Below are 16064 nucleotides of genomic sequence, written 5' to 3'. Positions count from 1 at the left end.
ATCAGCGTTAAAACCGGCTCCTCAATGGAGCCCTGTCAGCCAACAATGGAGAGCAGCATTACCCAGAGTGCAGCAGGACAAAGCCTTCTTTCCTTATCGCAGGATTGGAATATTCACAGACTGATTTAACTGCTTTTACCAAGGGGAAGTGTCAGGCTCTGAAAGAGAGAGACAGCAAAGCAGAGATGAGAGAGAGAGAGAGAGAGAGAAGAGAAAAATAGGATCCTGTGACCTGCAGGATGTTTACAAAGAGAGATCTAAAGAGCAAAAATTACAGATTCATGGGTGAAATTGGGGGCATGAAACATAACCATGGCATTTGTAACCTTAATATTTCTTATATTTTGTATTTTGAATTTTGCAATGATCAGGACTTCTCTCTTCCTCAATTGTTCTCCTTCTTACTCTCCTCCCTCACTCCTCCTTCCATCTCTTGGGTTGCTGCCCATCTTCGTGAGAGTCTTTGAAGTGAGTGTGCAGTTAGAGGAGGGCATGGCGCTCTCTGTCTGAAGAGGAGCAAGACATTGATGAGATGTGCATGGAGAATGTCATTCACTTTGCTGAATTTGCACTGTGTATTGGAGCTTTAATCTGGGGGCACATTTGTTTATTGGCATACAAATGAACATCTGCATGGAGCTATGCTTGGACGCCATGGTCTCAGCAGCTCCCTAATCGCTTAAAAGCCTGGAGATGCAGAGCATGCCAATGAGAGAGCGGGAGAGAGGGAGGCAGCCGCGCCCAAGGCCTCCGTCATGCACTCCTTTATCTGAGTTTCACTCCAGCTCAATAGCTCTCACGCTCTCTCTCTTTCTTCCAGGCCAACAGTTTAATTTCCAGTTTGCTGTTTGACTCTTTATTGACTTGACATTACGAAGAGGCATTCTGGTGACCTTCAGTGGTTAACACAACAGCCATATTTTTCAGACCAGACACCTCAAACAACATGTCTGCATTTATTTGTATAGTGATGTGACACCAAATGGCTTCTTCCAGGATAAAGGTGCTTGGCAAATAAACTTTTAAATACAAAAAAAGCAGCTGCCGCAACCTGTGTTCAAAGATACTCTTGTAATTCTGGAGAGTTGGTTTTTACCTTTCTATGTATCTCTATGATATCATCATATTGCATTTCAAATGCATGGTGATCTCATCAGACATCAGAGAACAATTTCTACATTTTATAATTTATATATTGTTGGCTCTTTTATTTTATACTTGTTTTAGTTCGTCATTATAACCAGTGACGAGTTTGTTTACCTGAACGATGGTGATGATGAATGTCATGAAAATAAATACCAGATACAGTAGTTTTAAAGCAAAATTCAGGTCTTTAGTAGGTCAAGTGTTCTGCCTTCGTGAAGGTTATAATGTCCAGAGGCTTTTCTAATATTTTGTCTTCACCATGTACATAAATAAGGGTAGACTCTCACCTGTCAGTATAACGCTTTAGAGCTTCCAATGTGACCAAAAAATTGAATGAATCCACCAACACCTCTGTACAACAGTTTAAACAAAAACTTAACATTTTAACCTTCATGAAGGAAGGATGTATTGCAGCATTGTTGTATTAGATTGCATTAGTTTTAGCCAGGTGTACCTAATAAACTGACAACTGAGTAAATATTGGACCGCTGTCTGCAGAGCAACACAGTAAAAAGGTTGTATTTCCACTAAATTTCTGCTACTTGCTAGCTGCTGGATCCCCCATTTAATTCTAAGTACAATTTAAGTAGTAAGTTAAAATATATTTTGTCCACATTTTCTTTCCTGTGAATTAGTTTGCGTGCACCCAGTAAAAGATACGATTTAATATTCCCTGAATCAAAAAGGCTCCACTAAAGAACAAGAATTCATATTTTATTCACAGGCAACCCCTGCAATTCAAGATCAAAGTGGTTAATAGGCTTTTAGATCTCTGACAAATTTCTACATGTCTATGATTAATTTACCGCTGTTTGAAAAGCATATTTTATGAGCTCACCTTTTAACTCTTGTGAAAACTTGTGGGCCATGTAAACTAAAGGAACTCAGCTGAAAAAAAATGTTTCTGATGGCGTATTGTGATTTCATTTTGACGACTCTCCTCTTTAGCGTGAACGCCCTCGTGTATATATTTCCTTTACATTTCATTTTCCAGATGAAATTGGATGTCAGTCATTTCTTACTTAACATACGTGAATTATAATACCCCTGTGTATCGTGTGTGCACTGGAGTAAAAGTGTACGAGTACGTGCTCAGCCCGGAGGATTGCATTCCCCCCTCTCACTGGAGAGGTCTCACCAGCTAATATGGCCGAGTGTTTATCTAGTTTGAATGTCTTGAGTTTCACACCGTTTGACGCGTAGAGATGGGATATAAGGATGCTGTGGAAATAGAGAGACAGAGGGAGCGATAAGTAGAGACAAGAGGGGAGATTGGAGTGGGGGAGATAAGAAAAGGAGTGAGAATGTATAGCTCCATAACAGGTTTGCTTCAAACATAACGTAAGCAGTTCTTCTCTGCGGCCAAATCAAATTGTTTAGCTTTTCCTTCTTTATTCTGGTTGCATTGTCACACTAAATGAGCTGTGTGTGTGTGTGTGTGTGTGTGTGTGTCTGTGTGTGTGTCTGTGTGTGTGTGTGTGTGTGTGTGTGTGTGTGTGTGTGTGTGTGTGTGTGTGTGTGTGTGTACCTTATGGGCTGATGTGTGTGGGTTAATGAAGAGCAGTAAATGAAATCCTTTATTGTGTTTGATATAATGTCAGCTTCCATTAGGGAAACTGGTGCTACGAATGATTGCTAGACTATCGGGGCCAGGAGAGAGGTGCAGTGTGTGTGTGTGTGTGTGTGTGTGTGTGTGTTTCTGCGTGCCTATGTGCACACCCCAGGGCACGGCGGAGGCACCGAGTGTGTTCTGTAATTATAAAATCATTAGCAGGTGTCCAGAGGAGATATGAATATGACTGTAATCTGTCCCCACCCATGATGGAGCGCTTGTCTCATACTCAAATGTCAACCTGTCTCAGCCAGCCCATTGAGAGAGCTCAACAGATTCAAATTCAGAAGATTTAGTCCCAGCGACCACACTCAGTCATTACATGTACCCTTACATATGACAGCCTTTATGTACCAGCCATTTTTCAATCACGCATTGTTACCCTGTGCCTTGCTGGATAAATCATCTGTCAAGGTCCTCTTAACATATCATTGAATTTTTGGTCTTTAAAGGCTCCGACCTTCACTTGAAAGGAGATTTGGAAGTTTAAATGTGTAACTACAAGCAGTAGATGACATTAAAATAACATGCAGCACCGTACCAAGTGACAAGAAGACATGCTGGCAGAGGAACAACCCCGTAGTCAGAGAGACTGACAGGCGTACAGACAAACAAAAGATAGGCAGGCATGTATCTGGTCAGACATAAAAACGAGCAGACATTGTAGCCCTGGCGAGGAGACAAAGTCACATTGTAATCTAGAGCAGAGGGGCGGTTTCTATAGCAACAGTAGACATCTAACCTACGCGCCGCTGCTTTTGCTGAAATCTGAAATTGGGGAGCGGAGGCTGGTATTGAGGATAGAGAGATTGGGAAAGATGAAGATAAGACAGGGCAGGGTGGAGGCAGAGGAGGAGGAGAGATGGGGCAAAGGGAGGAGAGAGGAAGCAGATCGAGATAAGGGTTAGGAGAGGGAAGGAGGGGTCGGAGATGAGCGGAGGAAGACTGATGTAAGGGAGGGGCTGGAGATCATCACCTGACCTCAGTGTTTGTCTCCCGTTTGGAATTTGTTGGTCCACTCAGCGTGATAGATTTAATTTACTGATAGCACTTTGTGTCAGTGGGACTTTCTCAGACTTTGTGTGTTTCTTTGTGTGCATCTGGTGTGTGCACTCGCTCAGTATGTACATTCACAAGTGCGTACACACTGTTTATGAGGGCCTATAAGCATGCGGTTGAATGTATTATATACTGTATGTGTTTGTGTGCAGTAGCAGGGTGCACAGGGCTCTGAGAGATGTGTGTGGGATAATTGCTGGCTTGGTGTCGTATCAGATGTGTCTTTAACCCGGACCCTGAGCCCATAGAGACCTGTGACCAGCCGCAGCAGATGGCCATGCTACCCTGGGGGCCGCTTAGAGGGTCATGGTGGCCTAGGACTCGTCCACACGGAGCCACCTCTTCTGTGCATGTCTGTGTGGTGTGTGTCGGAGCAGGGCTGGGCAATATAGCTGAAAAATGTATCACGATAAAATGTTTCATTTATATTAAACTGATATTGCTAATTATTGATCATTTGAAAAAAGGTTGAATGTACTTTGAATTTTTTCACCGTCTGCACTCCACGCTGTTTCTGTTGTTGTGTCTCATGTCGATGGTGCAATCGAACAACACACCTGTTACATGATTGGCTGTTTGCGTGTCACTTGTAGCAGCTCCGTTATCAAGGGATATGATAGGCTTTTTATAGCCAGGGTTATGTGCTTTCATGGCGGTTTGCATTTAATACATTTAAGTGGAACTATCGAACTATTTTCTTATTGCTAATGATGAAACGTCTATCGCTGGTACATATTGCTATCGTTCTATCGACCAGGTCTATGTCGGAGTGTGTGGTTGGAGGCAGAGGTTGTTGCGTTCTTGAGTGGGATCAGTGTATCTCTAAGTGCTCGTGTAATTATGTTTAGAGGTTTTATTTTCATCATATTGCGAAAAGAAACAACTTCTATACAAGCAAACAAATAAAACATCCTACCTACTCTAAATACCAGATAAAAGCTTGAATGAACAAAGTCCCAGAATCCCACCCCGATTCTTGTGCATCTTTTCAATTCTGTTCCATTTCAGTAACACCTCACTTTAATTAACACTTAATAAACTATTAAGCATTTATAAGCAGTAGCTAAACTAGTATATAGTTTATACATAAATTAACGTATGAAAAGCAGATATAAGTGTTTATTAATGTATTTGCCAACAGCTAGAACTCATAAGTGCAGGTTGGTGTATAATCTGGTAATGAATGACAATATAGTAAAACAGTTTCAATAGTCTGTCTTCATAGGAGAAGTTCAAAAATTGCTGATAAATATTATACATTAATAAGCACAACAAATCAAAATGTCCTTATATCTGTTTACTGCTACTATAAGTTATAACCCATTTATTAAACTGCTTGTAAATGCTAATTAGTGGGACTTAGTATAAAAAGTGGTTATTTAATTAAAGACAGTTGCATAAGGAGGCATTATGTGCTACAAATACTTTTACTAATGCTAGGACTTGCTATAAGTGGTGACTCTGTATATGTTGCAGGTTTAGCACGGGTAAGTGATATGTACAGGGTAAACAGTAAAGTAAACACAGTTGTCCAGCTGTGCAAACCGACGTGATACCAACAACAAATGGGTGACCAATAAAAGGAAAAACCAACATAAAATGACTTAGAAAGGCGTTGGACACCACTAGCAACCAGAACAGCTTCAATGCTCCTTTGCATATAATCTGCTAGTCTGTGAAACTCTACAGGAGGGATGAACACCATTCTTCCAAAAGATATTTCCTCATTTTTTGTTTTGATGAAGGTGGCTGAGAGCGCTGTTTAACACGTCTGTCCAAAACCGCCCATAGGTGTTCAACTGGGTTTGACGGCAGAGCCCATAGCATATGACTCACATAATTTTCATGCTCATCAAATCATCCAGTGACCCCTTGCGCCCTCTATGGAAGCACCTGCATTCATTACTTATCTTTCTCTGCTCACTGTTGTTGTTTTTCCTATCATTTATCACTTGTCCGTTTGCTATATTTTTATTTGCAATAAAGAGCAGTAATAAGCGATAGGTACAAAACAACAATGACAAAGCTTCAGTAATGTGTGGTATGTTTTTATGAGTGTATTATTTGTTTGACTAAAGCTGCTGGTCAGTGTCCCTCGGGTGCGAGGAACCAAGCATTTATTTACAGGAAGCAGTCCTGAATAATGAGGTGTAATGCCGCAGTAGTGAGAGTAAACTCTTTAGAAGCGAGGGACCAGTCTAAGCAGGACTGGGCTCCAGATCAATCCTGCTGGCAGACACAACAACACTGTTGCTCTGCCTCTCTCTCTCTCTCTCTCTCTCTCTCTCTCTCTCTCTCTCTCTCTCTCTCTCTCTCTCTTTCTTCTCTCGCTGCAGAGGCACGAGCTATTTTTAGCCCTGGCAGCTTTTTCTCCACTGCACCCACCACCACCCATCCTCTCTCCTCTCAATTCATCCCTTCATATCGCCGACCTCAGCCTCCATCCTAACCCTTCAACTTAACCCAATGTACTCCCTGAACGATCCGGTCTGATCCCTCCACTCAGCTCCTTTCCTTCCGTCCTCACTCCTGATCTCTCAGACAGAGCTAGGGAGGCAGAGGGAGTGCTGGTAAGTTGAGGAGAAGTGTCAGGGGGGCAGACTCTGCTCCTCCTCTGTCTTGTCCAAGCTCATTACCCAAAGACACAAGCTGCGTCCAGGCTGGTCCGCCCCATGTTTGGTGTCAGTGTCAGTTTTGATCATACTGTGTTTCTTTGTTAAGTTGTTAGGGACTGAGCTGAGCTGATGACTGACTCTCTGATTAGCACTGGAGGCCAGCCAAGACCCGGGTCGTGGTGTGCAGAGAGGCTCTCACGCCAAAGGGGACTCGGAGAAAAATGGGGGCTGACAGAGAAAGAGAGTACTTGTGCATATAGGTGTGTGTGTGTGTGTGTGTTTCTGTGTGAGTTAAACAAATGCAGAGAGCATGTGTGTGAGACAGCAAGAGAGAGATGAAAATAGTGAAAAGCAAAACAATGAAATGAATGAAAAATGAGGAAATAAGTCAGACTCACTGTACCTGTACAGCCGTTCTCCCTCACCGGACCATGACCGCAGCTCCTCCAGTGAGGGCGAGTCAGTCATCGTGGTGCCCTTGAGAGTGCGTCCTCAGCCAGCCTCCTCATGATAATGAGGCAGGCCCCACGACTGCTGCTCGCCGCATGCAGCCCCTGCCCGCCCTCACGCCTGCCTCTCTGGGAGATAAGGACACCAGTTCAGAGGATAAGAGGACGGCAGGGAGGCTAACAGCCTGGGTATGGGGTCTTTGCTCGGGGTAAAGGCCGGGGAGCTTGGTGGTGAGAGGCTGAATCTGGGGCTTCAGCTGGTGACTGGAAACTTAAGTCTGTAATTAGAGCAAAATAGTGTAACACAATTGCATAAATTTACATTCTTTTCCTTTTTCCTTTTTCTGTTTATTTCCTCCTATGAGAGCTGTTTGTCGAGACTGAAAACACAACCAGCCGAGGTTGATAAGGCTCCCAGGGAGAGTAATATTTTGAGTTTATTGTTCTCTCACTGCAAACCTCTTTACTCCATGTCACATCTGAGCTCATACCACAGCGCCACACACACTTGCGTTTTTTAACAGTTTTCCACAACACATGACAATGTTCCTACAGTGTTTTCAACACAAGTTCGAACATGTGCCACATACATTGCATCTTATTAACAAAAAAAAGCATTGCCCAGCTATCTGCTCGCCTTCTCATGACTGTCATTCCACATCACACTACTTCTCCTGTGTTCTGTGATGCTGATTATATTCTCATGCTGAACAGTGTGATGGAATATAACCATGACTCTCTCTAGCTGACCACCGCGAGGAGTCGGGGCTGATATAGACACTGCTATATCTTCTCTCATCACCTGTCTTTTCACTTTTCTTTTCTGCACAGGAGAATGCCATTTCATACTACGATTCCAAAGCGGATTCAGACTATGTGAGTACAGTACGGACTGCTCCCTCCTCCCACCGTCTGCCTGCCTTTAAACTCCAAATCCTACTCACTCCACTTCCCACCCCTGCCACCCTTTCCTGCAACCCCACCCCACCCCAGCCCTCCCCCCGGCCTCCTCGGTGTTGATGCCTCCCCCTCCGGTCACAGGCCCCTGGGCTGTCTGTGTGTGTTAGTGACATGACACTGCTTTATGGTGAGTTGGTGTGACAGAGCAGGGGCAGGCCGACGTGCATGTGACAGTGACTTCAGCTGTCCTCCCCCAGTCTAATATCCAGAGTTTTCTCCCTCCCCACGGACCCTTACTGTGTTGACTGATAACTGAACTGCAAGGTTGTTAGACCTCTGCGCCCGTGAAGACAGCTTTCATACACCAGAACACCATTTCTATCATGTGTGTCACTCATACTGAAGAATATGAATGACATTCAAGGAAGGACCTGCCGGCCGGGTAACGCAGATTCCTTCAGAAACCCTAACCCTGCAAGTCACTACCGTTTGGTCTCACCATGCCACTACTCTGGCTGCAGGCTGCAGTTCCTCCTTAGGGTAGGTCACACTCGGAGACTGTGCCCGCTGATTGATTAAGTTTCAAGGAGGAGTGCAAGAATCCCCCCTAGATCACCAAAGCACAAAAAGATGGGAAGAGAGTGAGATAGAGAGGGGAAGAGACTGAGAGAGGGAGGCGGAGGGGCAATAAATCATGGTGTGATTTTCTCTTTGTGCACGCCACTCCCGTGATTAATGACACAGCGCTTTAGGGCCTGTCAGCACATCTAATTGGAGAACATCAGTCATCATTAACATGGCACACTAAGGCCGAGCCAGTGGCACACCCCTGACCCCCACTTCACCAACCCCACACCACCCAAAGACAGCGGCAGAGGTCAGACAGAGGTCATTCCTCATCCCTGCAATCCTACCAGTACTCCCCTGTCTGAATCTCCCCTTTCAATAAAGGCTCTACCACTGGAGTGAAAATCCTGTACTATTAGAGAGGTTTGATAAGAATTCTGTTTTAAGAAAGGTAAGTGATTGGCAGGCTCTCCTATCCAAGCCTTGTCTCCTGTGTTCCTTATCCTGTACTCTATACCTGTTAATTCCTCCTCTTGTCACTATACCCTTGATATACTGTAAAAGTGCAATGTCAGTATCATTTAAAGTCAAAACTGCATGTCTGATGTTCATTCCAGTGCGCTGGATGAATAACATTTTATTTATTTATCTTATTCAGCTACCTACCAGCCTGAGCAGTATTATGGCTTTCAAGTCTTATTGGTTAAAATACATGTATTTCTGCACAAAAAACAGACCAGATCAGCCCCAACCTGCCTCGTCCCCCTTAAAAGATTATAACGTATGCTTCAGCAGGGAGCAGACAAAGCGCCCTGGGTGAAAATGCAAATATTCTTTGGTCTGCATGAGCCCACTTTTACTGCAGTACTTTTACCTGTCTGGTAGAAAAAATATTGTCAATCATGTCTCTAGGTAGTAATTTGCTACGAGGACAACCATCAAATATATAAATTATTACAAGTCTTATTTTTCTAATGTTGGATCAAAATTGACATTTGTTTTTGCTGTTTTTCAGATGTGGCATACTACATGTTAAATATGTTAAAGGCAACTATTTACCAGTCGTAATGTAATGTGTCCTTGTTTGTTTAAAGAGCTGTTTTCCTCTATCTCACTCTTTCCTGCTGTATTTCAAATAAACACACCCACGCACACACATACAGGGTCATAAGTGACATGCTTTAGGTTAGCCCTGGTTGGCTGAAGGCGGGAATGAAAGAATCTTCAAAATGTCATCTCTGGCCTCTTCAGCCTTTAATTAAACCTTGAGAACGGGGAGATAAAATTAACAAATTGGGTAATGAATCGAGCAAAACAGGTGGTGGATGGTTGAAGAAAATGAACCAATCAGTCTTTCCTGCGTGGATTTATTCAGCTCCTAATTAGACGCTGCCTTGGTTAATTATGATTGGGCTCCTCTGAAGAAAGAAAAAAGAAAAAAGAAACCTCCGTGCCTGACATTGACAGAATTAGTGTCAGACTGAGTGATAAACAAACACCTCAACCTCACAGTTAGTGCTGTGGAAAAGCCAGCATCCTTAACCTTATCAGGTTTATCATTAATGGAAAACTCTCAAGCCCTTTAAATTTTACTTCTCCACAGTGTACTGTATCAATAAATCTGTACTAAACCAACATTAATCCAAAGTTGAGGGCATCACCTGTTTAACGATTTCTGTTTATCTGCCACAGCAATATGAAAAAAAGGCACAACTGTTAGTTTGAATTGCCAGCATTTGTAGTCAACAGTACATTTTATTTATTTATATTCTTTCTTATCATTACAATCAGAGTTGTGTTATTTTATTTTGAAGCCAAAAGCAGATATGACATGGAAACAGTCATCCATTTTTATATTTCCTCTTGCTTAGAAAGCTGCAACCCTTTTTTAGTCTGCCCTCTTTTCTACAACTTGTACAAACTAAGAAATAAAACATCCATATTGGATTGGAATTACAGGAAAAATATTATATTACCACTGCTCTAACATCTTTACATTGCTAGTTAGAGGATGTATTTAGATGTTTTAAAGGAGAAAACCTCTTTAGTCTTGTGGTTGCCAGATTGCAGCCTCAGGTCAGGTCCCAAAGGTGTAGACTAAAAACTACAGACGGACAGGCTTTTGTCAGCAGGGCCCTAGATTCAAATTAATAAAAAGAAATCATGTCTAACCTGCCTTATATAAAGACCCTTTCCAATAAAACGAAAATATCAGCAAGTTCTTGCCTCACAGCCTCTCACTCATCCAGATGAGCTGTCTGGTGATTAACGGGAGCTTTGTGGGACAATGAAACTCCTCCAACTTGTGACATAGAAAATAAAGTAAAGTGCTACTGCTGTATCACTTTTTAGCCTTTTTGCTTTTTGAAAAAGTAAAGCTAATGTTAAATGAACTAGTTATTTTCTAAATTTCTGCCATTGTTAAACTTGCTAAACTGCTTTCTTACTAAACATTTAATTAGATGAGGCCAAACCATGTGTAAATATCAGCTGTTTTGTATTTAAGTAATAATTTATTTGTTAAATGTCAGGTATGTGCGCTCAGTTCACATTTATCAGGTCATAACCTGTACTGTGAAGTTATAAGAGTTGTAGAAGTGACAGATTTCTTGTCATAACACCGTATTGTTCCTCATGTTGACTTTCGATGGGACTTTAGCACAACTATCCCCCGCTCGTCCCAACAACAGCTTGTAATTACTTTTTAATAGTCAATTAAAGTTGGCCCATCAATCAATTTCTGCCATGGACATGGGGTTTTGATTTAATTTCTCCAAAAAATAAACAGTTTTGATCATGTCAGATCCAATTAACCCATGCTGCTTTATTAAAATGAAAAGTGCGTATTGCAGCCGCAAATTTGCTGCGCTCAAAGATTTATTTTAAATTCAAATTTTGCTCTTCAGCAGTCAGAATGCATGAGGAATGATCAGAGATATGAGTTTTGTTTTACAAATATTCAATGAATGAAGGCTAATGAAGGATGACTAATAAAAGGAATAATGCTGGAAACATGATGCCAGACTGTGCTGAGGGCTACTTCTGTATGGCAGCGCATCAAAGAGCTTGTTGCATGAACACACATTAATTAGACTGAGTTTGTTTAAGAAAGACTCCACCATGAGTTGACCTCCTACATTTTCATTTCTGAATGTTGATCTGTAAATTTAACCTGTTCACTGTGCTGTTCTCTAAGGATGCATCTGACAGGGTTTTAGTGAGCGCTCTAAGAATACGCACTGAAATCAGATCAAGAATAAGCTAATAAACTGCGCCAGAGAGTGGGGTTATATCTTGCTGCCATTTTATTTCCCATCCCACAATGACTTCCTCCTGTGGGAACAGGCACAGATTGTACTCCATTGATAACTTATCAAGATAAAAAGCTTAAATGTCAGTTCTGCTTTTTTATCTTCTGGCTTTCTTTAATATCTGACACTTTCCTAATGCAATATGTGTGTCGGGCTTTCTCATCATGTACAATGGTCCAACTGAGAAGCTGTAAAAGTGCTAAAAAACATTAGAAATATGCAGCTTTAGCACTGTTTCCTGTTTAAACAATCACGGGTGAGAAAGAAGAGACGGTCTGTTATGAAATATGCTATAATGCGAGTGGGTGGGAGGCTAAACAGTGATTAAGTGGTGTTGGTTGCTAGTTATTGTTGGGGTTAATTTGTATGGCACCTCATGTGTCTGTGATAGTCATCTCGGGTACTAATGAGTCTCTGTGTTTGGTGTCTGCTTTGATACCTGCTGCTCTTCTCTGATGAGAGGGAGAGTATAGAACCGCCTAAATCTGAAGGCAGACAAAAAGCTGAATAATTACTATTTGTGCTTAACATTATCCAAATGCTGTGTGTCGTTACGTGTGAGTCAGAAAGAGAGACAATGCGTAGCAGAGCCGCAGATGGGCGCTGTAAAGCCTCAATATGGAAGGTGACACAATGCGGTACTATATTTGCATATTTCTCCTGTTTTTCTATCTATGCATTTTTATTTGTGCGCTCACATTTGTGTTTGTGTGTGTGTTTGTGTGCGTCCATGTGTGTGTGTGTGTGTGTGTGTGTGTGTGTGTGTGTGTGTGTGTGTGTGCAGGCGGAGGATGGAGAAGAGGAGAACCCGCTGGAGAGCTCGTTGTCTTTGGAGCTGGAGTTTGTGGACGATCCCAATTTTAAGAACAAGGTCAACTACTCTTCCAGTGCGGTCCAGATTCCTACAGACATATACAAAGGCTGTGAGTATGCAAGAATACTTGGTCTTTATTAGTGTTCTGGTGGAAAGGTGATAGCGTGAGTGGCACTGCATAGGCTTCATGAAATTAATCCTTCAACACCGAAGTGCTCTGGTAGCATTGTGTCATAAATAACATAACTGCTGATCAAAACTGTGCTGAATTAGCTACTATAGTTCAACATGACACACCTACTGCAGAGTTGCCTCAAGACCTTTGTGTGAGCACACACTGAATTTCCTTTATATGTAGTTCCTCTTAAAAACTACTCATTGTAAATAAAAAAGTATTCCGCACAAACAAATCAATGACCACATAGAAAATGGCTCTTAAATGCCTGCAACAAGCAACATGTGGATCACTGACAGACCTCAGGTTCCATGAAAGGCCCAGCGAAAAGATTGTTGGCGCTCTCAGCAGTTTTACCTGTATCATGCATGTACCAACATGTCTCCTCCTGATTTTCATGTAGACCTGCTGAGCCGTGTGGATAGATGACAGTCTTCTATTCTGACTTGACCTCTCCCCCTCACTCTCTCAGTACGTTAGCTCAATCTCTCCCTCCTTTCACATCAGCCAGCACTTTAGCACACTAACATGATTTTAGATGACAGACGGTATCTCACATCAGATCTGTACTGTATATTTGCTTTTCTGCGTGGGCATGGTCTTCCCCGCTCGTGGACCCTGCCCTTCCTGCCCAGCACCATGCTGCCCTGCGGACATAACACTCTCCTTAGTGTGCAGCTGCCAAATGGACAAAAGGGAACACATGTACCTTCCGGGACTCTGATTTCACTTGGCATGTTCCCTCTGTTATCCACCTCTAACCTTTTGGACACTCTCTGCCTGCCTCTTTAAAGGCTCAAAATCCAGAGCGTGTGCAGACAGACAGCCATTTTCACAGTGGCAATTTTTCCTTTCTGTTATTGTCTAGCTCTCCGCCTTCTTTGTTGAACAGGCAGTGTATGGCACCTGTCGGTGACAATGGCCTCCAGCTGTGTCTCCAGACAAATCTTGTCAGAATTAGACACTCTTGGTTCAGGAGGAGATGTCAAAGGCCACAGCTAACTCACAATAGAGCAATCAGGCCTGCACATTGTTCCTGGAGCCATTTTGTGCCAGCCCTGGCTCCCCTGTCTGAAGATATGAGTCAGAGAATAAAGGCCTCTTGATTGAGCCTGGTGGAGACTAGAAGAGTAGAGTGGTACAGTGCACGGAATACATTTTTTTTCACTTCTCTTCTGTGGGAAATGTTTACTATTGATGTTGTTTAGTTAGCTCCCATTGCGCGGTCTGCTGTGCTGAGATTGCCAACTGCAGATTTTGTGCCAACTCCATTATGAACATGTGTGCTGTGTTTTAGTTTAATGTGGTGGTAAATAAACAGTGTCGAGAAACGTGTTGCCGCCCAAATGTACAGTAATTCTTAAAGATACTTTACCACCAAACCGAATGTCCCAGGCACTAATGTAGATACATGAGTAATCTATTTTGAGATGTCAAATGTGCAATGTAGAAAAAGTTAAAGGGGAAGTCCGATTTTACACATCAAAGTTTGTTTACATGTCTTGGGGGTACTCCTTGAGGGTGCATTGCGGGTAATGTAGGCACCAGGTTTTGACAAGGGAGATGAATGTATGGAGAAAAAACAGATAATATCTCTGCATCTATTTTTAAAACTGCCCATCGTGAGTTTGACAAAGTTATAGGTGTAAGATGCTAAATCATTGGAGTACTCTTTTATCCAACTTACCTTATAGAAATGTGTATCAAGTTCAGGTCATGGGTTCAGCTGTATTTGCTTTAGAGAGATGGTGAAAGGGGATTATTATCTGTATGTCCTGTTCTGCTCCGGTCCCACCAGTGGGAGCCTGCAGGGTGCCTCGGAGAGGATGTCTGAGGAAACTAATGTGGGCAGATTGTTGTCCTCTGGGTCTGGAGAGGTCTGGATCTACAGTATATCTGTGGGTTTAGGATTAGCAGAAGACAAGCAGTGTGAGTGGGTAGACTCAACGCTCGTTCCTCAGGGGGAGGCCAGAGGAAAGGCAGAGAAAAGAAACCTGTAGGAAGAATGGAGCACAGTCCAATGTGCAGCATAATGTTCAGCAGTTGTTGTGAAAAGTGCTGTTTAATAGCACTCGTGCTCTGTGTTGCTGGAGTAGCTTGCTTTGATTTGTACACATTGTTAATGCACTGAAGAAATTGACTGTTTTCTAGAAAATGGCAGCATGAATTGCCAGTCACAGCAAAATGGGTGTCCTTGGAGATGGACTGCGAGAGAGGCACAGATAGAAGGAAGGATAGAAAGAAAGGAGATGAGAGGAGAATGAAGGAGAAGAGACACTTTAATAATAGAAACCATTTAGAGCAAAAAAAAAGAAAAAATAAGCATTTTCTTTTTTCTTTTTTTTTTATTGTGATCCTTTCAGCAGCTAAATGAGGCAGTGCATGCGTCCTGGTTTGATTTGTCTGCTAGGCCCCATGTCCGTTTATTGAGATTGAGAGTGTTCCCTGAGCGCAGTAATGAACCATTTTATGATTCATTATCCCACTGCTGATTCCTGCTGCCAAGTCTGCAAACTTTCTAATTAGCTTAGGTCAAACATTCATACAGTTTTCTTCTAATTATCATCGCTTATTACAGAATGGACATTGCAACACAGCCACAAAGGAATAAATTGATGTGGGTGGTGTCGTCTGTGGAGAAACAGGTTTTTTTCACCCAGTGAATGTTACAGAAATCATGAGGAAGAGGCAGGGATTTGCTGAATAATTGCAGAGGAAGGGCTCTGGGAATATAATCTTTAAAGTAATCACTGAAAAATAAGGATGAAAACAGCGAGGGAATATACAAATTATTCTGTGGTGACTATTTTGTAGATTCAGTGGAATTTTGCCGGTAATTGGACCGAGTTTGGATAGAGGATACTAAGCCAGATTGGGTCATTCTACAGTTGCATGTATATTATAACATGTTGAATAAACAGAAGGTTGTGAATCTGCCTTTTTAAAAAGGTAGTAATTATGTGTGTATAGTGCACACATAGTAGTGTATGACTACATTAGTGTTTGTATGAGAATAAGCAGCCACTGTCCCCAGCAGGGAATAAAGAGTGAATGTGGAAAGTCCTTTCATTAAATATGAAGTTTAAATCCGCTGCATGCGGTGCCTTTTCCAGCGGCCTAACGTCATGTTGTCAGTTTGCTATTGTCGTCAGGCACAGTGAGAAACTTGGTTGTCAGAAATGAATGGCGAGGACCAGCTAACTGTGTGTGCAGATGAAAGAGCAGAGCTTAAATGTTTGGCATTGAGTGATTAACCCACCCACCCCACCCTCCACACACACACACACACACACACACACACACCACAACCATCATTATCACTCTTCCCTGTATTTGCCTGTCCAGCTGCTCCAGTCACTGCTCCTTTCTTAGTTTTACTTTTTCAATACGTCACGTTTTAGGTTTAAGGTTAGTTT

At 42.4% G+C, this 16064-nt stretch overlaps 1 protein-coding gene across 1 annotated transcript in view; it reads left to right on the top strand.

Moving 5' to 3' along the window:
- cacna2d2a (calcium channel, voltage-dependent, alpha 2/delta subunit 2a) overlaps positions 1-16064 on the top strand; it is a 131043-nt gene that overhangs the window by 73883 nt on the left and 41096 nt on the right. Inside the window, exons 5-6 of the mRNA XM_070903344.1 lie at positions 7713-7757; positions 12444-12582. Coding sequence (XP_070759445.1) covers positions 7713-7757; positions 12444-12582 — 184 coding nt within the window. The remainder of the gene's footprint in view (positions 1-7712; positions 7758-12443; positions 12583-16064) is intronic.

The sequence above is a fragment of the Enoplosus armatus genome, chromosome 3 (assembly GCF_043641665.1).
Source record: "Enoplosus armatus isolate fEnoArm2 chromosome 3, fEnoArm2.hap1, whole genome shotgun sequence".
Lineage (NCBI taxonomy): Eukaryota > Metazoa > Chordata > Actinopteri > Centrarchiformes > Enoplosidae > Enoplosus > Enoplosus armatus.
Note: the sequence above shows the minus strand (reverse complement) of the source record. Positions and strands in the feature narration are given on the sequence as shown.